At 52.5% G+C, this 22574-nt stretch overlaps 1 protein-coding gene and 2 long non-coding RNA genes across 9 annotated transcripts in view; 1 reads left to right on the top strand and 2 right to left on the bottom strand.

Moving 5' to 3' along the window:
• Positions 1–14119, bottom strand: part of PFKFB3 (6-phosphofructo-2-kinase/fructose-2,6-biphosphatase 3) — a 40015-nt gene extending 25896 nt beyond the window's left edge. For 3 of the 6 annotated variants that reach the window (XR_010833730.1, XR_010833716.1, XM_067002651.1), the window contains exon 1: positions 13967–14118. Coding sequence is in view for 3 of the 6 variants with exons in the window: in XM_067002651.1 (XP_066858752.1) it covers positions 13967–14110 (144 nt within the window). In the remaining 3 variants the exon portion in view is untranslated. Of the gene's footprint in view, positions 1–1979; positions 2047–13966 lie in introns of those variants that run through there. The other 3 variants (XM_067002676.1, XM_067002724.1, XR_010833718.1) reach the window with 2 other exon arrangements.
• LOC125182647 (uncharacterized) lies at positions 2256–8414 on the top strand. Of its 2 annotated transcripts, none has more exons than XR_010833828.1 (4): positions 2256–3442; positions 4080–4223; positions 5228–5408; positions 8196–8414. It is a non-coding gene; the product is annotated as an uncharacterized lncRNA (long non-coding RNA). The 2 variants fall into 2 exon arrangements; XR_010833781.1 differs by having other exon boundaries at positions 4076–4223.
• A 4099-nt stretch (positions 14120–18218) lies between the features above and the next one.
• Positions 18219–22574, bottom strand: LOC125182640 (uncharacterized). Its single transcript, XR_007162796.2, has 3 exons — positions 21787–22574; positions 21184–21281; positions 18219–18604 (listed from the first exon to the last, which is right to left on the bottom strand). It is a non-coding gene; the product is annotated as an uncharacterized lncRNA (long non-coding RNA).

Below are 22574 nucleotides of genomic sequence, written 5' to 3'. Positions count from 1 at the left end.
ACAGAAACTATTTGGGGGGCAGTAAATTTTTCCTGAAGTCAACCCTCTTTCCTGCTATGCCGTCAGCCTTGCTAAAAGCAATTTTTTTTTCCTTTCTTTTCATTCGGGAACCCTTCAAGCAGAAGGATGGGGGTTCAAGCCTAGTTAGCACCTGATTTACTGCAAGGAGTTTTGCAAAGGGAGGACGGCAGTGCTGTGGTTTAGATATTTGCACCGGTGCTGATACGAGGCAAGAGACACCCAAAAAGTGGGTGAATACTGTGGTGTTAGGAAAGGAAATGCAGCCTGAGAGGACAAAGGTGCAGGTGATGAGAAGGCAGCATGGGCAAAAGTGATTGTGGCTTAAAGGAGGTGCTTTTGGTTATAACTGAGTGAGTTAAAGGCAAACAGTAAAGGAAACGGGAGAGGTACCAATGAATTGCCTGCCCATGATGAATATGCGGAAGACAGAAGGATGAGAGCCTGGATTTAAAGTGCATTCCCCAAGCTAGGAGCAGAATCCCCAAGGGTCCTTCTGTCATCTGTGCTGAGATCTCGGAGAGGGCTGGCAGGTCCCTGGGAAGTCCCAGTAAGGCCCAAGGGCTTAGGTGGGTGTCCAGGAGCCGGGAGCGATGACCCCAAAGGAGCCTCCCAGCTCGATGTTCCTATTTAAAATCCCACGGAAGGGGTTTCATCTCTGATTCATGGACCAGTCTTGCCTAAACCAGAAAATCTGATGCAGCTGCACCTCTTCTTCCAAGTTACCCCAATACACTGTCCCACAGAAAGCACCAGGATGAGGTCCCCGTGGCCTGTCCGCGAGGTGCATCTCGTGGGACACTAGCTGAGGAGATAAAATTTATGGTCTGAAAATCCCCTGTAATTTTCAAGGAAGAAAAATAAGTTGGAAATAACATTCTGAACCTGCACTGTTCATTGGAGCAGGAACATTTCTCAACACCGGCTGAAAGCCTGCTCAGAAACGGGTCCAAGCAGCTTGAGCAACGTCCTGTGCAAGTTCCCGACCTCACAAGGCAAGTGCAAAACACATCTCCCCCCCCGTAAGCTGCTAAATCAGACAGACAACTGGCTCCCTAGGCTGCAGAGACAAACACGGGGCTTTAAAATTGTTAGAGGGTAATTACACGGCCAAGAGCCGGGGATATTCCGGTCTCAGGCATCTGATACTGTTTTCCCTTGAAATGAAATCCGGCTGAAGAATTTCAGGCTTGGTCCCAACAGAGAGGGTCAAAGGGTGGGGAGCTGTGAGGGAGCCAAAAATCCAGATTTTGACGCTGCCACTGTCTCCATGACACCAATATTCACCTCCTTGTGCCTCCTCCTGATGGGTCCTTTCAGTTATATCAAACAAACACTTCACAGCTTGCCCTGTGCTTTTATATCGGGTGTGAAATCCCCCCGCTGGAGCCCCGGGATTGAATCAGGGTGTGATGCCACGAGATGCTAAACTCGACCGGAGGTTACCCAGCTCCTGAGCGAGATGCCACAACCACAAGGCACTGACCCAGCCCAAAATCCTGCTGGGTGGGAAGAAAAGGGTGCTTATAGGGCTCCTGTGTTCCAGGTGGGGCTGTGCCAGCTCAGATTGCCCCTGCCCTGCTGCTGGCACAACCGGTAAGGTGCCACGGTGCTTTGTCCAGATACATCAGCAGAAATAGGGCCACCTGCTCATGCCTGATCCAGACCTAATCTGTGCTGCAAAACGATGCAGCAGGTCCAAGATTTGCCCTACTCTGAGCACAGATTGCTACAGGGGTCATTTAAATGGCCTTTTTTGGGGTGGCTTGTAGGAGGTCGGGTTAATTAGGAGCTTAATTCCCCAGCCCCGTGGTGCACGTGGGATGCAGCCCTCCATCGGAAACACCCTAGGGACCAGCCTATTTAAGGTGGAAGATGGTCACCCTCCGGAAATCACAGCCTCTCATTATCCCCAGGACTCCGGCTGTTGAATTATTGCCCAACGCCTTATTTGCACCTGCCTTTCATTAAGGGCCAGGATCGTTATCTCATCATCCCAGCTTATTAAATCAAACAATGGCAAAGGCTGAGGCCTCTCATTTGGGGACTGACTCACCTTGTGATGTAACAGGGACAACCTCAGCAGTGCCATGGTGACCGGCAGGCTCCCCAGGAGCACTGATGTCACCGAGCCAGCTGCCGGGGATGCAGGGGAATCTCCTCTAAGAAGCCAAGAAGCACCAACACGAAGCTCTTGGCCACGGCACTGTGAAAGTTTCAGGTTAGCCTGAGGGTGGCTGGGGTTAGGGAGGAAGCAAACCTTGTGGTTTGTGCTCGTAGGCAGCAAAATGCGGCAGATTAATCACAGCCTGGGAAAAAGGATGTTTTTTTATCTCTGCTATCATCCCTTGCTAATATCAGTGCAGGTCCTGGTATGGGTTTTTTCTATCAGGGGTGATAAAACACCATCCTACAGGGCAGCTTCCTGGGAGGATCTGCTGTTGGGAGCATCCACAAGAAGGCTGTGGGTAGTATTTGGGAAGGATTTGTGTCACTTTGGGTGTCTGCAAGGAGCTGGTCGCTTCTGACCATCTGCAGAGAGAAATGGGCACTCCTAGAGTGATTCACCTGCCCTGCCACGGACACTGAAACCAGGTTAAGTTGATCCTGGAGGTATCCATGGCCTGTGAGCATGGGGGGAGAGCTCAGTGCATGGTCTACAGCCAAGCCATCCGATGCAAATCCTGGTAGGCTCCAGCATGAGGTGATCCAAAACACAGTTCCTTGCTCCTCAAGACTCAAGCCTTGCTCCTCGAGACACGAACCCGCACTGGGAGTTAGGATGAAGCTTTGATGAGGAGCTACATTTCGAAACTGCGTACGTGCTGAGTATCTTTCCACGCCCTTGTGAGCACGTCTGCTGTATCGACAACCTGCTCGTCCCTGCTTCCTTGCAGGGCTGGGACCATGCAGGCAATGGCAGGTGATGGTTGCCCAACAGCATCCCACACCTCGATCCCAGCTGAGAAGAACCATGGTTGGGACTAGCACCACTCCTCGGTTCCCTGTTCCCTCCCCAAGGGCTCACCTCTCCATCCAGTTGGCGGAAACCACAAGCCACCAAGAAGTGAGGTCTAAGTGTCCCAGGCTGTTGTCACATGCTTTTAAACCTGAGACCTGCAGGGACTTTTAGGATGTTTGTGAAAAACAACCAAGCGTGTATGGTCAATAGGTTGAAATTCAGAATAGGAAGGTCCACGACTATGCTGAAAGATGTCCAAGGACCAGCCAACTGAAAATCCATCATGAGATGGCAAGGATTTCTGAGTTCTCTGAACCAGGAATGAAAATGATCAAGAGATGAAAGATATCTTGATGAAAGATGAGGATCTGCTCTTGATGGACATCTCAAGGAGGTCTGTCTTCAGCTGTGGGAGCCAGGCTGAGTTTCCATATCTCTTGCTGGAGCTCTGCACAGCCCCAGGTAACCTTTCAGATCTCCTAATGACTTAACCAATTTCTGGAGCTGAGTCTGATGGAAGCAGACTGCACAGTTTGCTGGAATGCAGAGGTTAAATAACCAGATTTTCTTATCAGGCTTTTCTCAAATTTTGTTCTGCATGTAGAGAAAATATTTCAGTTTATCTAATTCCTACCAGAAGTTTTCAATTTATGTATTTTGTTTAATCATTTCCATGCCATGAGACCTAGGTGGAAAAAAGAAAAGTCTAAGATGTTCCAAAAATATTTACAGAATTTCGTTTCTTTTTTCACTGATATTTTCCAATCAGACATGAAAAATATTAACGGGAAATTTCTCTGAGATATTAGGTCAAACTGAAATACGGGGAGCTTGCTGCCAACATATTTTCTCAAATGTATTTGCATTTTCCAAGCCACAATGACAAGCAGTTAACAGCTTCTTGGAGGGGGGGGAGGTAAAAAAAAAAAAAAAAAAGAAAAGGAAAGAAGAAAACTCGGCTGAACATTTAGATTTCTGCCCTGGACTTTAGCAGATAGCAGCCAACTGGCATTTGGGGACATGGTAGTTTGGTAGGGAACAGGAGGGCAGCCACCATGCTTCGTAACATTGGGAATGACCCAGTTTTCTCCCCAGCCAGCTGCTTCCACTTGAGCTAAGAACCAGAGCCATGAGATCTGGGACGCACAGATGGACGCACACGTTTCCCATCCCATTGACCATGAGCTGTCCCCACCGAGTGTGATGGAGAAGGGGGAAAACCACTCGTACTGCACCTGCTTCGGTATTTCTGGCACCACCGCTCACTGGGGAATCAGAGCGCACACTCCTTGCCCTAAGGGGGCTGCAATTTCCCCTTCCTACTCCTCAAACCCCAAACAAACAGCTGCGGGGGGACGTGGGCTCATCCCACGTGTTCCTCTGCACCGTGTCCTCGTGTTCAGCGCCGTGCTGGGGGGCTCAGCACGTCCCTGCTTGCAACGCCCTGGTGCTGACGTCCTGGCAGTGACGGCGAGGTCGGGGTGAGGGTTTCGCATTTCCCTGCCCGGCTGTTTACCCCGGGCTCAGGCTGCATCCAAACAACTGCTACAGCACGTCCTGAGTCACCACGGGCTCTGGCAGCCGGGCGGGTTCGCCTGCCAGCTTCCCAGTACAGAAAGCGAGCCGGGCTCAGGATGAAGGCACAACCTGCCTTTGCTTCGTGCCATGCGTTTATTGCCTGGGTTTGGGTGGTTTGGGGCACCTGAGTGATGGGCGCATCGTTCCTGCTGCTGGGCAAAGCATCGTGATGGTGTGGTTGGAGAGGCTCTGAGGTCAGGCAGGCTCTGGGGTTTGAGAGGCTCTGGGGTCGCCCAACCCATGTGTTGAGCCAACGGGAGCCCCAGTCTGCACCCCTGTGTGTGCTGGCACTCACGGAGGTGTGCATGGAGCCCAGAGCATCTCCCAAACTTGCCAGCTCTGTAAGAGCAAGGTCTTCCTGCAGCCCCAGCTGCCGGGCATCCCACCAGTGTGGGCTTGGGGTGAAGGCAAGGGTCGCATTAGCTGCACTCCCCCTCATTTTCAGCCCATGCTGTGAGCAGGGATGTGCTGTGGGTCCCCTCCCCATCTCGCCTTAAACTGATGCTCCTTCCAGAGGTGGCCAGCCCCAAAAACCCACCCCACACAGCCCACCAAGCCTGGACAAGCACGGCTCCCTCGGGCTGCGGGACACGTGCGGGATCACACGCGATCGCCTCCATCCCTGCTGCCTTCTGATGCTACTTTAAAATCTGGTCATTTTGCATTCAGACAGAGTCAAGTCATCGATGAAACGGGGTGACTAAGCCCTGGCACACATCAGCCACATCCCTCGCTGCTTTGTCTCGTCTCGTTCGTAGCCGGGCCGTTAGCCACCGCGGCGACAGCGCCAACTCAACCCCGCGGCTGCAAGCACAGCCCGGTAGCACAGCCAGAGCCCAAACCAGAAAAGGTACCAATAGATTCTCCAAAATTTGGCTCTCAGACTGTAAATCCGTCTCTAGAAAAGCCCTCTTTCCACCCACGTGTTCTCCACCAAGTTACGCAAATCGCTGCCATTGCAACAACAATTTGTTGGGCATTCTTTGATGGTTTGTTAAATTGCTCTCGGATTCACGGTGTTTGACTTGGGTTAGTTTCTGAGCAGCTCAGCTGCACCCAAAAATTAAAAAAATAAAAAATAAAAAAGACAAAAGAGGGGAAGAGAGATTGAGGAAGAGGAAACCCAGCAGCAACCAGAGGCAATTTCACGTTTAAGAGGACCAAAGGGTTTGCAGACCGTGCTCCCACATGCACGTGTTGTTCCCAGCTCCTGAGGTGGAAACCCACTGCCTGCCTTTGGCAAAGAAACCTTGGAGAAACAAGCAAACATATCACTGCTGACAGGTGCCTCTTCTGCCTTGACTCATCCCACTCAGGGCACGGTTCAAAACACAGCAATTTTGGTAGCAAAGCTGTTTCAGATTCCCTCATCGCACCCCAGAGCCCTGTCCTCAGCTGTCAGCTGGACCTGGGTCTCTAGCTGGGAAATGGACCCAGACTGGAGAAAATATAACAGCTTTTTTAAATTTATTTTTTATTATTTTTTGCAAAGGTAGTGTTGTTTCGCAGTGTGGGTCCGTCCCCGGAGCAGTGGTGTTGGCACAAAACCGGGCAGCATCCCGTGGTGCTGGGGTGAAGGAGCTTCCTTGGGCTGCAAAAGCCCAAACCCCAGCCCCTGCCACATCCTGCTGCTCCTGTTAGAAATCCCTCATTAATCAGAGGGCTTTCTAAGAAAATCATTGAGCAGGATTAAAACCAAGTCAAAAACTCCGATCTCTGCCCTGGGCGTGCTACAGTCTCCTATTGGCATCAAGGTTGGATGTTTGCCCAGGTCACACCCTGGGTTGAAAGGACCAGTTTCCTCCAAAATTATATCCCTGGCTACGATAAATTTATTCTCCACTCATGCAGAGTAAACTGGCAGTGCCCATCTGTATTTTTAGGGGCAGAATAACTTGGTTTCCTTGCATCCCAACACAGAAATCAGCTCTGTGGTGGGCATTTAGTCCCTGCCTTGAAGCCCACGAGCAAGGCACCAGAAGTGCAGGAGCAGCCAGAGCACCCCAGGGACTGAAATTTGTGCACGGGCAGGGGGGCTCCGTCCCCCTTGGGGGCTTGAAAATAGATGTGAGTGCAGGAGGCAGGATGCCCGATTTTACCCTGGAACCACTCGCAATAAATCCTAGCGAGTTTAACAAATTCTGCTGTTTACCAAGCCGAGCTGTTCCCGAGCTTTCCTAGAAATCTCCTCGGTGGAGGAGACCCAGGCACCAGCTCCTGCTGCCCGTGTCCCTGCTGGTGACTGGGGAAGTGGATGCAGCGAGGACATCCTCCTCGCGCACGCGTGAGCAGGGCGTGCACAGCCCGTGCACGCTCCGCGGGCTTGCATGTGCTCGGAAGCCCCACGGCCCCACCATCCGCCGCGTGCCTGCCAGAAAAGAAGCCGTAAACAAGTTTACCCTGCTGCCCTGCAATAGGGCTCTCCCCGGGTCAGCTCGGGCAAGCGAGCTGCCAAGAGGAGTGCTCGGGGAGGGAAATAAATCATCTCGTCTGGAAGGGGTTTTGTGTTGCAGCTGGTTTAACTCCAGCCCTGCCGTGTCCCTGCCCAAAAACCTGCTGCCGGTCCTACCAGGCGAGCCAAAACCAGGGCTGAGGCTGCTCGGGAACACAGCAGCACCTCCTTTTTTTTTTCTAGTAAATTTAATATTTCATGTTCCCCAGCCCCAAAGCAGCGCCGTTTCTACCTGGGTTGTTTCACAGGGAGATATTTGTACACCCCAGCCTCTGCAGCCTGAGCTCAGATAATCTGTTCCCAGAACAAATACAGCTTTCCCCACTTTCCAACCCAAATCTCTCTGGGTGGGGTTTTAACACCTACACGGGCTGATGTTCAAGCCATGTGTCACACTACCCTAAGGTGCGGAGCAGCGATGCACACCGGGATGTCCCTGCCCTGGGACAGGGGACACATGCTGCGTGCTCCGGCAGGGACAGGTTTGATGCGGAGTGCGCTGGAGCTGCAGATAAGGGGTTTGGATCCCTGCCACGCTGCTGCCGGAAAGGAACCGGCAGCAAGACTGCAAGCACCCTGCAGAATTGTGTGCGTGGCCCCAAATCACTGGGGATGCACCGGGCTCCAGTGGGGATGGCACCCGGAGGGATGCTCTGCCCAGGATGGGATGCAGCCAGACACGTAGAGGACAGCGTGATCACAAATCCTGGGGCAGAGCCACCAGCAGGTGCCCCGGGGTTGTCTCACCAAAGCTCCCCATGAAGCCCCAGGGCACGGGGAGGTTGGGGACAGCCCGTTTCGGTACAGTAGCAGTGTCATGGCCATGAGCAGCCAGGTACAGTGCGTCAGACTTGTCGTCCCATGGCATCAAATCACTGCTTTTGCTAGAAATAGCACGGGCTCGTTGCAGCCCTGCGCCTCTCTGCTCGGGTCCTGAAGGTCTCCAAAAAGCCACAGCCACCAGCACAGCGCTGCACCCTCCCCTGCCTCAGTTTCCCTTGCCACAAGTGATAAATCTCAGATGGGGATTAAAGGACTCAGATGGGGATTAAACCCTTAGATGGGGAATAAAGGACTGGGGAGAGGGGCGAAGAAACTCAGCAGCCAAATACGAACCAACAGCATGATGCCCCTGGGGTAAAAACTAACTAAATAAAAATCCCTGATCACCTTTTTTTTTTTCAGCCTTTCAGCTGTGAAAATGTGTCTGTGTTTCATGAACTGCTGGGTGCCCTGTGGAGACTGAAGGCAGCACCCGTGTGCGTGCGTGCACGCACGCGGCAGGCAAAGAGCGATCACGCCTTGCCGGCTGCTGGTTTTGAAATCCTCCCACGTCCCTCGGCGAAGAGCCCGCGGTCATCTGATTTTAGGCGAACACCTCCGGAGCTCGCCTTCACCAGGCGGGATGGCTCCTGCCACACGCAAGAATGCAGGGATGAAGCTCCTGTCATCGCAGCAGGGAGGCGATGGGGAGGGAGGCAGGGTTGTTTTACGGCAAGACGAATTTCCCTGTAGTTGAGGGTGTGTTGGGAAGGGGTGACGCACGCCTAGGTGGGCTTTTTTGACATGAGGTGGTCACTGGGCACGGTGTTCAGCTGGTGGCACGCGTAAAAAGCAGTTGGGTTGTGCCACTGCCTGTTCGTCATGTAAATATGGGATGGGAGAGTCCTCCATCGGTGCAAGAGGGAGGCTGGAGACCAAGAGGAGGGTTTCTTTGAGGGTTCCTCCAGCAGCCCGAGCTGCCTGCTGGGTGTCTGGCCCTGGGAAGGCAGGTTGGAGGCACGTCTGCCTGCTCCCAGCTTAGGGAATGCTATCAGGAATTACATCTTTACGTGGTTTAAATTCCCAGACTCAGGAAGTCTGAGAGGCTCTGACAACCCGCTTAACCCACCGTCTGGTTTCCGTGGGTCCCCAAAATCCCCACTGGACATCACAGCCCCCCTGAAACAGCCCTAAGCCTCCTGCCCCCATTTAAAGCTGGGCGGTGGGTCCAGCTCCAGCACAACCCCTGGACACGGTGACTCCTTAAACCCATTGAAAGCTCTTAATGAATGCTATGAAAGCTAAAAAAAGTTTAATGTCACAAAGACAGTGGAGAGGTCATACTCGTCAAGTGCTTTCCTGGGGTTGAGGAGAGCACGGACGTGCTCGGATGGATGGGATGTGGGCACGGATACCTGTGAGTTTGGGTCATTTGCTCGTGTTTTTGCTCCAGAAGCCAGCGAGGCAAAAGGAGCTCAAATTAAACCAAGAGCCACAAGGAAATCACCCCGGTAAGAAGCACATTCCGGGGGGAAAGCGGGACACGAGGGAGTTTCCAGTCTTCCAGGAAAGGTGATGGCTGAAAACAAGGCGATGGTTTAATGAAAGCACGAGCCGGTGAGTCAGGGAAGCCAGAGACAGCTCCGCTGCACATTTCCTGCCTGCCCTTTGAGCAGATGGCTGTGAGCAGACGCCCACACGGGCACGGACACCAGGACGGACTCAAGGGGGGGCCGGGACACTCAGACCCCCCCAGAAGCTCCCGCCTGCTTCTCCTGAGCCGCGTCACCCGGAGGAGCAATTCACCCGTGCTCGTAAATCCCCCTTCGAGCCGAAATGCCGAGGAGTGCCGGGAAAGCAGAGAGGAGAGGAGCGAGAGCTGACGTGAGCAGCAAACGCAGCAGTGCACGGGTTTGCAAGCCAGAAAGCAGCAGAAAGGGGAGAGAAAATACCCGCTTAAGGACCAGGAACCTGCAGAAAGGCACATCTCCGCCCTGAGCTGGAATCGCCCTGGAAAAGTCTGCAGCAGGGTGTGTTACCACCTGAACACACACACACGGGTTGTGATTTAAGGGAAGAGCGCAATAAAGGGACGCGGAGAAAAAATAGCACCAGGATGTGGCACTGGCCTGCCCCTTCCCTTCGTACTCGTGTGCCAAAAGCACCTCTGTTCCCCCTAACCATTCAAAGAGCTCCCGTGACCTCAACGAGCAGAAATAGGGCCAGAAGACATCCGCGTGCCCCCAGAGGGGACACTGCAAACCAGGGCTCCGGCACCGGTTTGGAGGTGCTGTGGGACATCCAGCACGCCTGTAGCGGGGTCAGTAGGTGCAGCAGAGCAGGTCTCTGCCCTACAAGTGGCTCCAGGGCTGAATTTGGGGTTTTTGTCACAGTCTCCAAGATCTCCAGACAGCTCGGCTGATGGGGAGTGGATCGGTCCGGGAGGCTGGTGTGATGTAGGGAGGAAGGACCTGGGTCAGGGCTGGTTTTTCAAGCCTGCTGTTCTCCCCTCTATGGTGGGTGCTCATCTTCCCTAGCCCTTTGGTTGGATCCATCTCGGCTGCGTGCTGCCAGCGTGAAGCCAAGCATCTGGCTCTCCTTGTGGGCACTGGATTTGGAGGGGTCCCCTTAGGGCTGTAGACCCCATCCACCATCACCACCCCTCCTCTGATCCTGCTTGCCCATTGCCTCCTGGGGGGACATGGATGTCTGGCTCGTGATGAAGACCTTACTCCAGAGGGTTAAGCAAGGCGAGACCTATCTGGCCCCATGTGATACGTGCAAGGACGCCCTCCAGACCGCTCTCAGCCCGGGGAAGAGATGTTTAATCCAACTCGTGTGCAGCAATCACGGGGCACCACCTCCCTTCCTGCTACCAGCCCAGCTGATAATGACAGAGCTCAGGTTTCAGCCACAGACCCCTTAGGAGCCCCCAGACCCACCCCCCCTTGTGCGTTTTCCAGCATCCCTCCTTCCTCTCCTGCCCCCACGAGCCGTGGCTGCTCCTCCAGATGCTGCACAGGACCCCACCGCCGCGTGGTGACAAACCACGGCCACTCCGTGCGCACCACAGGGCACGCTCCCCAGGGGATTTCCCCAAAACACACCCAGCAGCCCTGTCTGGAGACGGCGCGTCCTCCAGCCTGGGTCAGCAGGTCCACCACACCTATGGCTCTTCTAATCTCCACCTTGCTATCAGCTCTTCCTGCTCACCCTGCAGAGACAGCGTGCTCAGCACCACCAGCTCTCTCTCCACGGCCCCCAGTCCAGCAGTAACGTGCCCTGATGACCAGCAACCCCAGCAGGTCTCCTTGTCCAACGGCTAAAAGCCAGCCCCAGCCTTTAGATACCGCCAGACCCTTACTCGTGATATCAACCATTATTTATTTCAGCTGGGAAACGCCTCGCATCCATCCTGCCCCTTCTACCTGCCCAGTTGCTGTGGCCATGCCCAAGGGAGCCCGTTGCCACCAGCATCCCGTGCTCGACCTTTGCTCGCTGCCTTTCAGCCTCATCTCCTGCTCCTTCCCAGCCTGCAGCACAGCGAGAAACTCATTTGTCCTTTGACAGGTGACAAACGCCCTGTTCTCTGCCAAGATCCTGTCTGCTTATCACCTGCACATGCTCCCACTCTTCCCCACATCGGTAATTAAACTGTGTTTTTTGGGCCAGGGGCAGGGCGTTTTAGCTGGGAGCTCCCATGGCTGGGGTTTGCCCGCACCCAAGAAGGGGACTTTCTCCAGCACGTTCCAGCTGATGCTGTAAGAAATCAGTTCCTGCCCGTCCCTTCTAATTGTCCTCGAGCATCCCTGCCAGAAACACTTTCCCTATTATCTGAAGCTGCCAAAAGAGCCTTGAGGTTGGCTGAACGGCGGCTGCTGCGGGCAGGAACCGCAGACCCTGGGGCGATGCCACTGCCTGCAGTGCCTGCAGTGCAAGGAGGCAGAGCAGAGCCACGACACCCAGAATTCAGCACAGATTTGTCAGGGAGACCCAGGAAAGCGGCGCCAAAGCTGCAAGCAGCGAGAAGGCAGCAGAGCTAGGGGGGAGTTTGCATTTTAGGCCCGCAGGATACTCCGTTTCTGCACGCACAGGGGTGCAAGGATGGCTCAGGGCCTCCCCAGGGAAAGTCCTGAAGGCTCCGTGTGCCTCGGGCTACCTGGGATTTGCAGAGCAGCAGCCTCCAGGCACAGCCTCCTCTTTGCAGATGCTCGGAGCAAGCCCTGTGGTGAGGTGCTGCCCCAAAAAGGCTCCCAAAGGAATTGCTCGGCCTCCTGGCCAAGCTGGCTGGAGTCCCCATTTCCCCCTGCGAGGAGCAGGCTCTCATCCAAACTCCCACAGACCTATTGTGGTCTCAGAGCACTGTCCAGCCTCCATCTGCAAGAAGAAAGGGTCCTTGGGAGGGTCATCGGCATGAGCTCGGCTTGGCTCAAGGATATGGACCAACCCCATCCACACGAGCCTCCGAGCTGCGCTGGACCTACCCAAGGTCCTCTTGGAGGAGCTGCAAGCTGCTGGCAGCTGCTCTGGCGTTTCAAGGTTGACCTCTAGAGGAGGTTTGTAGAGGAGCGATGGCTGGGACAGCGGCCACGAGGTAGGTAGGTGCAGGACCGAATTGCTCACAGCAGGGTGGCAAGGACCTGCAGTGCCCCAAGAACCCAGTGGTGACAGCGAGCGCGGCATGGTATGGTGCCACGATAAATTGGTCTTCGCCAATTCAGGCGTGCAGGGAAGGACCACGAGGAAATAAAGCCCCATTCCTGCAGCCCCACCACGTGTCCCCAAGGGCTGGAGACCTGTGTGGGGTTTCTGTTATTGGGAACAAGGCTGAGGACACGGCAGGGCCAGGTGAGCAGCCCTTCAACACGGGAGGCTCCCCCTCTCTCTCTGTGCTTTTAAAGCCTGACATGCTCTGCTTTCCTCCTACTGCCCACCGCCCACTCCCTCCTTCCTCTCTAAACGAAACCATTTATCACCTAAAATTAAATCGGGACCTGAAACCTGCTGTGCTGTCAGGATGCGAGGGTGTGAACCACATCATTTTTCACTGAGCCTTAAAAGACGACATAAATCTCCGCGCCGGAGACCAGGGGCGCAGCGAACACGGCTGCGGGCAAACCACCGCACACCCAAACCGTCCTCCCCACAAGAGGGAGAAGGGAGAAAAACCCAACCCAGACGCCTCTTCCAAAGCCCCATTTCTTCCCCTGATGCCCTTGCATGCCCCACCAACCTCAGGGTTTAGGATCCCCGCGGTGGTACCCCCTGCCCCAGCACGGCACCAGCTGCACACCAGCTTGGAGACATCTGCTCCAGCAAAGTGTCTGGGTGAGAGGCTGAGCAGCACCTTCTCCCCATGTCCTTGCATGTCTCGACCTCCCCCTGCCCTTGTGCCTCCTGGAGAAGACTTCTCTCCCCTGAGTTTCTCCTCCCCGTATTGCTCCTGGGACAAGGAGCCACCCTGAGCATCCCCACCTCGATCCCCCGATGGGACACGCCATGATGAGGAAGGGGAGGTGATGTGAAGGCCTCCATTTCACAGCAGCCCCAAGGAGGATGGGAAGCTCGTCCACCCACCCGAGGGGCAGCAAACGTGGCCACCAGGGCTTTGGGGACCCAAGGTTGGGTCCTCCTTGCCCCATGCTGCCAAGCTGGGGAATGGCAAGACTGCTGCTTGCTGGGATGGGGTTTCATGGAAAAAAAAGAGGTGATGTGGGCATTGGGGAGCAGAACGGTGTGATAGGGGGCTGCCTGGGTGGGATGACCCTCCTGAAAGCATTTCTTCTCCCAGTTTCCCACCAGCACAGCTCACTGGGCTGAGCATCTCCCAAGGACCCACACAATGCGTTCAAGTTGCCGTTCTCAGCCTGCATCCCCAAAACACAGCACGGAAACCTTCCTGCTTCCCTCTCCTCCCTTCCACCACCGGGAGCTGACTTATTCCCCTGTAGCAATGAGAAAGAAAAACCCCACAACCAAGGGGACGCAGCCTGCCTTTCTCCCACCCCATCGCAGCATCCTTGTGCCCCACCACAACACGAAAACCGGAGATGCAACAAAACCCGGCGCCCCCATTTCTCACCGCTGCAAGGAGGCCCCGGGGACACCCCAGTGCCCTCCCTGCTCCCCACCCCGGGCCGGGGGGTGCACCCTAGGGTGCCGCCACCCCTCGCCCCCCCGCCACCCAGCCCTACCTTTGCGGAACGGCATGGGCGGGAGGAGGCAGGGCTGCGCTGGGGCGCGCTGTCCGGCTCCGTTTCTTGTTTTATTGCCCTCCTTCCTCCGGTTTCTCCTTCTTCAGAAGGAAACGGACATATTTGGGCAGAAAGCGGCGTCATTTGGGGGGAGGCGCTGCGGAAAGGAGGAAGTTCGTGGGGTTTTGCAGCTTTAACCCTTGGCACCCCGGAGACTGCAGGGCAGGGAGGGAAGCTTCTCTTCTCTTCTCTTCTCTTCTCTTCTCTTCTCTTCTCTTCTCTTCTCTTCTCTTCTCTTCTCTTCTCTTCTCTTCTCTTCTCTTCTCTTCTCTTCTCTTCCCTTCCCTTCCCTTCCCTTCCCTTCCCTTCCCTTCCCTTCCCTTCCCTTCCCTTCCCTTCCCTTCCCTTCCCTTCCCTTCCCTTCCCTTCCCTTCCCTTCCCTTCCCTTCCCTTCCCTTCCCTTCCCTTCCCTTCCCTTCCCTTCCCTTCCCTTCCCTTCCCTTCCCTTCCCTTCCCTTCCCTTCCCTTCCCTTCCCTTCCCTTCCCTTCCCTTCCCTTCTTTTTCTTCTCCTTTTTCTTTTTCTTCTCTTTTTTTTTTTTTTTTTTCCTTCCTGGAAGGACCAGTATAGAACTAGGCAGAATAGGGTGTATGAAGGTGGGATAATGGAGTTTTGGCCTTCCACATCACAGAATCACAGAGTCATTAAGGTTGGAAAAGACCTACAGATCATCTGGTCCAACCATCCCCCTACCACCAATGTCACCCACTAAACCATGTCCCCAAGCACCACGTCCAACCTTTCTTTGAACACCCCCAGGGACGGTGACTCCACCACCTCCCTGGGCAACCCGTCCCAGTGCCTGACTGCTCTTTCTGAGAAGAAATGTCTTCTAATTTCTAACCTAAACCTCCCCTGGTGTAACTCATCTCTGCCCATCCGAGACCAACAGAGCATCGATCCCATCATCTGTGTAGTGGTGCTGGGCTAAACTGGGAGCTACTCCCAACATCAGAAACTCAGATACCCCTCTTAGTATCCCCTGGCACAAACAAGTCCAAGACCAAGGGAATCAGAGGTTTTTGGCAATCAGATCTTGCCATGCTAACATACAAATTCTCATCCCCAGGGACCACAGCAGGGACAATCAGCACAGGGCTGGGGTGAGCTGAGAGATAAACCCCGAGTTTTGAAGCACCATCAGCGTGACCACAACTCAACCTGTGGTTCAGGCTGAAGCAGGAGGTGAAAGCCCATTTGCTGCAGGCTCCAGCCTCATCCAGACCTCCACAATGGTCAGTGTTGAGTCCTCCCCATCTGTTCCAGGGGAGAATCAGCCAGGTTGGGCTTTAACACCTCTGCTGAAGCCAGTGTGTGAGGAGCACTCCACAAAATGTTCCCCGGGTCTATTAAAGGAGCTGCGACCAGCTGGGGTGGCAGTGGCATCAATGACTTATATGGCATCGCTGTCTCTGCCCTGCTCTGGGTATGGCTGCTGCACATGGAGATGTCCCTGAGCCTCAGCACGGCGAGAAGGACAAAAGCAGGGAAGATTTAGTGGCACAGGCTGCTGGGCTTCCTTCCCCCCAGCAACTGGAACCAGTTAGGGCAGCTGGCTTCTGTCTCAGCAAACACAACAGGGCTCAACGTTGGGTGGGCAAACATTTTTGGAGGGCAAGTAATCCCCCAAATGGAATTTCCTAGGGCATTTAGAAACCCTAAATGGCCACAGGCTGTGAAAATTCCACGCAGCCTGTGGAGCCTCTCGTGTCTTTCAGGCTCCTTCCACCCCTTGCTTTACCCAGCAGGAGGCTGCAGGACAAAGACTGCTCCTGCACCGCATAGCCCTGGCTATTCCTTGCAGCCGACATGCTGTCATCTTGCCGGTAAAGCCGTTATTTATTTATTTTTTCCCTCCATTTGTTGGCTTTGTTCCCTCTGTGTCCTGTGGAGCAGCTCTGGTGCTCCATCCCCAGCAGGACCGGGTGCCTGACTCACCGTGCTGCACTCCTCCAAGTGCTGCTCCTCGAGGTGATGAGCTTCCAGCTCTCTGGCTACACCCTCCACCGAATCTGGTCCCTAGGAAACAATTTGAAAATGAAGAAAACACCTGGATGCTAACTGGGATTTGCTCCTGTTGCTCTGTGCATCAGGCTAGAAGGCTCTCAGACGGGACCATTCTTGGTCTCCTGCTTCTCCACGGGCAGTCTCTAGAAAGCAGATTACAAGCTCCATCCAAGGCCATCGTAGGAGTAGGAGCATCTCGTTGCCTCATCCTCTATATGAGATACCACTGCTGTTGTTTGCCCACAGAAAGCACCTCAGGCGTCTAAGTGGTGCCAGGCAGTTTAAACGCACGGGAAAGCCTTCAAAAATAGTCTGGGGATTTCTGGTACACTGGGATTCTCCATCCCTTACCCACTGTTTAACAGCATTTCTGTCTGGGGTCTAAGATGAATGATGTAAAAGTAGTAGTAGTAGTAATAATAATAATAAATACATGTGGAAAGTGGTACCAAGAATGGATTTAGATGAGTCTGAACAGCACCTGGTTCAGGCTGGGGAGGCGAGGCGAGGACGAGTCTTCTCTCAGTAGAGCACAAACACCAGGCTGCACGGGCAGAGAAGGCAGCTTGGCATCGCTCAGGCTTTTAGGAACAGGTTGGGTGAACCCGCTGGGAGCGGTCCTAGCCAGCCCGGATCCTGCCTCGGGCCGAGGGATGGTTTAGATGGCTTCTGAGATCTTCCCAAGGTCCCTTTGCTGGGAGGAGCAGTGGCAAGTGCCAGCGCCTTTCCCAGATGCCGTCTGTAGGAAAACAGACCTCCACGGGAAACAACAGTAGGATTTAATGACCACTGATATTTCAGTGGGGTTGTTGAGTTAAAGGTAACCCAGAAAGGAGTCCTTTTACCTTTATACCAGGTTTTAAGCCTGTGTTTAGCCCGGATGCTGACTGCACGCGGGTCTGCAGGCAGGAGGGCAGAGCATGCAGACAAAATGGGGTGAGGATCCAGCCCAGGCTCCAGACAAACTCCTGCTAACACCCCAAACCGCTCATTTTCATCAATATTGCATACTTCAAGGGGCATGAGAAATGGGATGCGCGGCCACGCCAAGCTGCTCAGCATTTCTGCAAGTACCTAAGGGAATCAGAGACAACTCATACAGGGAGCAAGGGATATTTCCACCGCTGATTGCCCGGCCAGGAAACCCGTATTGAGTTGACCTCCCTTTCCCATCAGCGGCACGGTGAGATGATGCGAAGCAGCCGTCTGCATGCCAGGGATGTGGGTGCTTGTCTTGGGCTGGAGCCATGAGGTTGTTTCATGCTGCAAATCAGACGCAGGGATCTCCTTCGCTGTGAGGTTTGTACGCTACAAGCAAACGAGAACGCAAACAGCTCGTTTAAAATATTTATGTCTAAAAACTACTTGCGTGGCACGAGCCCAAGAAAAGCAAGGTTGCTCGTAATTGCTGGCGCTGGATGCACTGTAGGGCATGCTTACATGAGCAGCCCTGCTTGCATAATCCCATTTTGTCCTTTTATAAGATGCTGGAGTCCCTGGGCAGGCTCTTAGCCCCTGGCCTCACCCCCTGGATGACACCTTGCTCGAAGGTGCTGCTCTCCCAGACCTTATCCCACTGCTCAGATTTTTTTTTCTGCTGCTGTTACCCTAAATAAATATTTCCCAGCTCTATTCAGAGACCAGTCGCTGGCCAGCAGTGTGTTGTTAATAGCCCCAAGCCCTCTATTTTCAGCCTGTGCCCACATTTCCAAGGTTTTTACTAACTATCCCCTGCTCCATCTCCACGGAGCAGTCAGAGAGATGGTACTGAGCCCCTGTTTTGCACAGCGAGCTCTCCCCACGTGCCGATAACATGCCCGATGCTTCAGCCTTGCAAATTTAGCAGAAGGGAAAGTTGCAGAGAGGCTTGTGGCTTCTCACTAGCAGTGGCAACGCCGTTCCTGCTCAGACAGCAGGCAGCACAGGCAGGTCACCAGGGCTTAAGGTGCAGCACGGACTGGAAACAAGCAGCTTTTGGAGACTTTCCAGCCAGGCCCCACGTGCACTGCGGCCTGACCTAGACAGATTACATTTGCTAGCCTAATATTAGAGCTGGCGTCTTCATATCGCAAAGACTAGGTGCTCTGTAAAGGCATCAAGACGAGATTGGATTAGAGAGATGCAGGTCAGAGACTTAGGAAAAGGTGCTCTTGGTCCCTTGCATGGCTCTGGGTCCTGGTCTTCTGTTCTGCTCACGGCAATCAGCTTTGGGGTTTTGGAGAGAAAGGCCCTGGAGCTGTGTGAGGCAGTGGACAGCCTTTCCCAAGAGTGATCTGCATGCAGCAATTACTGCAGCAGCACCACCCCCTGTCAGACACATACCTTAGTGGCTTTCCTGCAGATGCCTGCTCCAGCAGGTTCCTAAATGTGATTGTGCTCTTCCCATGCAGCAAACCCAGCCTCGCCTCTCCAGGGACCTTCCCATTGATTTCCATGGCTTTGAACTGCTGCTACACACCTTCCTGGCACTGAAGGGAGTGCCACATTCAAAGAAAACATCTACATCCTTCTTCTGATGCATCTGGGGTGACAATCAATCAATTCCTTTTCACAAAGTCAGGGCTTAGTGAGCCTGCAAGGTGAATCCATGCCATGAAGTTAAATATATATATATTTTTTTTAGATCAGAAAAAAGTGTGTATTGGTTTTAATCAATGCCAACACCACCATTTTTATATTTTTATATAATTATATAATTATATAAAAATAAATATATAATTTATATTATATATAAAATACATATAATATATAATATATAATATATATAAAATATAATTATATAAAAATAACAATATATTTATATAACATGAAAACTATTTTATTTTCAGTCCTCCTGTGTTTTTATTTGTTTGTTTTTGTTTGTTTGGTTGGTTTTGTTTTGCTGTTCTTTGAGCTTTGCCTCGAAAAGCACTGCAGGAAAAACAAAGATCGCCAACCAAGGCTTTGCCCATGAATAAAGCAAGGCACTGCATAGAAATAAAACTAAGCAAAACACTTTGAAACGATCAGGCAGAAAGCAAATGGAAGACAAAATATATAACTGTGATCACTGACCATGTTATCAGGACTTCCCTTCTTTTCCTTTTTAGCCCTAAATTCCTGATTTCTTCCCAAAGCTGAGCCCTAGCAGGGGAACATTATACTTTTGGGACTGCATCTGCAGAGGCAACTCCATTGTGTTCTATGGGAGGTTGAGCAGAGCTTTAAATGGTTCCGTGCAGGGAGCATTCCTCTTAAATCTGTGCTTGAAGCAAACTCCTGAGCCCTGGTTCATTTCCATAGGCTTACTTCCCTAGCAAGGTCTTCATGTATTGCTGGGTAACTGTATTACCCCCACACACACATATAAAGGGGGAAGAATTATTGGGAATTTTTCCAGCCCCCATCCTCTCCCAGTGAGGACGGTGCAGCGGTGCAATGGCAAAATCCCAGCACTTTCCTGCATTGCCTCAAACCACACAAAACCCATCCATTTTCTCTTCGTGGCTTTACACAAGGAGCGGTGCTGGAGGAGCACCGCTTGTTTTGCTAGAGTATCACTTGAATGTGGGTTCCTGGCTGCTATACGAGTTTTACAAGTGTGAAGCAGCAATGTCCAAAAAAAGTTACCCAGCTTTCTGCCCACAGCAATAGGTGGAGAAGTCTGCGATGAGCTGAAGACCTCTGTCTTGGCAGGACCACAGGGATTCCTGAGCTCTTCACTTGCTGCGAGCTCTCAAACTAGAGATCACACCTTAGGGACTGGGAGAGTAAAAACAACTAACGGGCTATGAAGTGGTACGGTGCTGAAAAAAATGCTTTGGGAAAAATGCATTCTTCCTGCAGGAGGAATAAGAAGCAGAAGAGAGGCGAGAAAAGGGTTAAGCATCTTTCTGGGAAAAACCCTGTTTTCTGTACCATTGAGGTTCTCCTGTGATTTATCAGCAAGTAAAGCATGTGCAGCTTAAAACCTCCTTGTAATATCCCTGGCACCTACTTCACCTGGCTTGTTTTGTAAACCAAAGACGTTATTGGAGATGCTACAATTGCCAGGACCCGAGCAGCCAAGCACCAGCCTTCACGCCTGCCAGAGCGGGGTGTCCCGTGCAAGGGGCACAACAGGGTGGGAGCACAGCTTTGGTCTCATCCCCTGCTGCCCACAGTTATAGGGCTGAGAGCTTGGGGTGTATTAACGCTGGCCGGTGACCAGCAGCAGAGGGACCGCAGCCAGGACTGTCAGCAACAGACATAAGGCTGTGCTCTCGCATTCCTGCACTAACAGGAGAGGAATGCAGCACCGAACGCCAGGCTTTGGGATTTCCCAATTTCCTGATGCTCAGAAAGAAAAAGGGAATGCCAGAAAGCCACAATCACGAGCTCTGCGGGGAACGGAAACTGGAGAAAGCAGATAGGAGAGGAAAAATCTGTAGAAGTGTGCATGCTGTCCCTTCTGCAATTAACTGCTTTGTTGTCTTTGGGTCTCATCTGTTCTGATCTTCCACTGCAGCTTTTCCACCCCAGTGTCCATTTCCCTCCCCATTCATGTAGGGCTTTGCTTACTGATGTGGAAAGCTATGGGTTTGCTCCTGGGTACAGAAAAACACAGCCAGTCCCACCTGACCCAGACAGACAGCAAGATTTTAGTAAAGAGCACAACTCACTGCAGGATCACACTCGTATTTATTGTGAGCGACTGCATAATTTGGGGTAAGGTATGAAGCACAGCCATACAGACAGGGAGTTTGTCATGTTTCTCTCTCCCAAGGCGCATAGAAGTGGAAACGTTAGGTTTGCCCCCCTTTTATCAGCAATTAAAAGCCCTGCAGACTTTATTTCATTTTCTCCTCCTTACCACTAACTTCATGAATTACAACTCGAGTAACGCTAGAGACTTCTTGCAATAAAGAGCAGGTGAAGTCACCCTGCACATTCAAGGCAAACAGCGCATCCCACCTGCTGGCCTGCAGGAAGAGAAAGGCAACCTTAACAGCCTAAGCACTCGATTAAACAAAGTTTGAGTTCACAGATCCTTTGGTGAGGAGGAGAAAGGAGCAGGACTCCGTTATTGCTCCTGACATAAGACATAAATATCTATGAGAAAGTCTAGAGCTGCCCAGCAGTGAAGGCTCCGTAGGCTCTGGAGGTGGCTGACATGAAAAGCAACTCACGTACCTGACAATTTTTGCATCCTTGAAAAGTCCTGTCTTCCTCTACGATGCATAAAATGTCACTGTAGTCCTCTGAGGTAAGGGTTCATTTCCAAACTCACTCTGCAAACGTGTAACAGGCACAGAAAACAGACTTCCCATGAGACCTGCCTCCTCTCTCACAGACCAGTTATTCAACCAGCACCTCAAAATACCCAAAAACGCATCTCATCCGTTACCCCCCAGCACCAGCACTCCCCCTCCTCAGCTCAGAGTTTTCTCCAGCAAGCCAACACTGAGAAAAATAAAAGCAGCCGTACTTGTCCACTAAACTACACCCCAGGTGAAACCCACTAGTGCCTGAAAATGCAGTTTTGGGCCAAAAGAGAGATGTGGTTTACCTATTAAACACCCCATCAAGCACCATGTGTCCTTCCAGGAGCTGCCTGAGCATCTCCATCTGGACTTTGCAGAAGTCCCTGGTACAGATTATCAGAAGTCAGTGGCGTTGTGCAAACAACGTCCTGCAGAACCTTTTTTTCCCCTCCCAGTTACACAGCACTAAGCTGACCTGCAGCTGGTCCCTGGCACTACCACAATATCAATAAACACAGGATAAAGTATTTACATTTTAATTCGAAAAGATCTGGATCTGGTGAACAGCATTCAAGAGAAACAAGTGCCGGAGTCTCGGAGAGCAGAGTCCATTATTCACAGAGCAGATACAAGGATCAGTCTGTTGTTCTGCTGTGTTGTAGTCTCTTCTTCTGTCCTCTGGAGGAACACGCTGTAAGGGGAGAGAATCACACTGATTTTGTACTGAGCCCCATATTTCAGTCTTTAGGAAAGTCGCTGGTGGGTGACACAAAGCAGGCTGCTGGAGAGACCAGAGTACAGCAAATGGAGAATTTCCAACGGGAGAAAAGCTCCTGGGAACAGTGAGAAGTGTTTGCTCCTGAGGTTGAGCACTCAGTACTTGCTGCCATCAGTGCCTCCCTGTTGATGGTTTTAACCCACAAACTAATCTCAAAGCCTTCACATCTCTGAAGGTCCCTGGAAGTTTTCAAAGGAGAGGGCAGCCTGTGAATCACACGAGGCAGGCCCCGAGGCAGTGAGAAAAAATACTGATCTTTCACATATAAGCCAAAACTGATCAGGTGATAAAGGCTCTGAGATTGCTCTTTAGCTGCTACACATCTAGAATAAAATCTTCAGCATCAGAGGGTGAGGAAAGCCATTTAATAGAAGTCTTGCCAATAGGACTCACCAAAAAAATTCCCAAGCCCGGGAGCTATTCTCAAACCCATCTATGAAAAACCCACCTCCTCCGCAGCTCAGCACATCAGAAAGCCAAAGCTCCTGGCTGACAGACCCAGAATGTCACAAAAGCTCAATTCTTTCCTCTGGCACAGGGCA

This window comes from Anser cygnoides, chromosome 1 (assembly GCF_040182565.1).
Source record: "Anser cygnoides isolate HZ-2024a breed goose chromosome 1, Taihu_goose_T2T_genome, whole genome shotgun sequence".
Lineage (NCBI taxonomy): Eukaryota > Metazoa > Chordata > Aves > Anseriformes > Anatidae > Anser > Anser cygnoides.
Note: the sequence above shows the minus strand (reverse complement) of the source record. Positions and strands in the feature narration are given on the sequence as shown.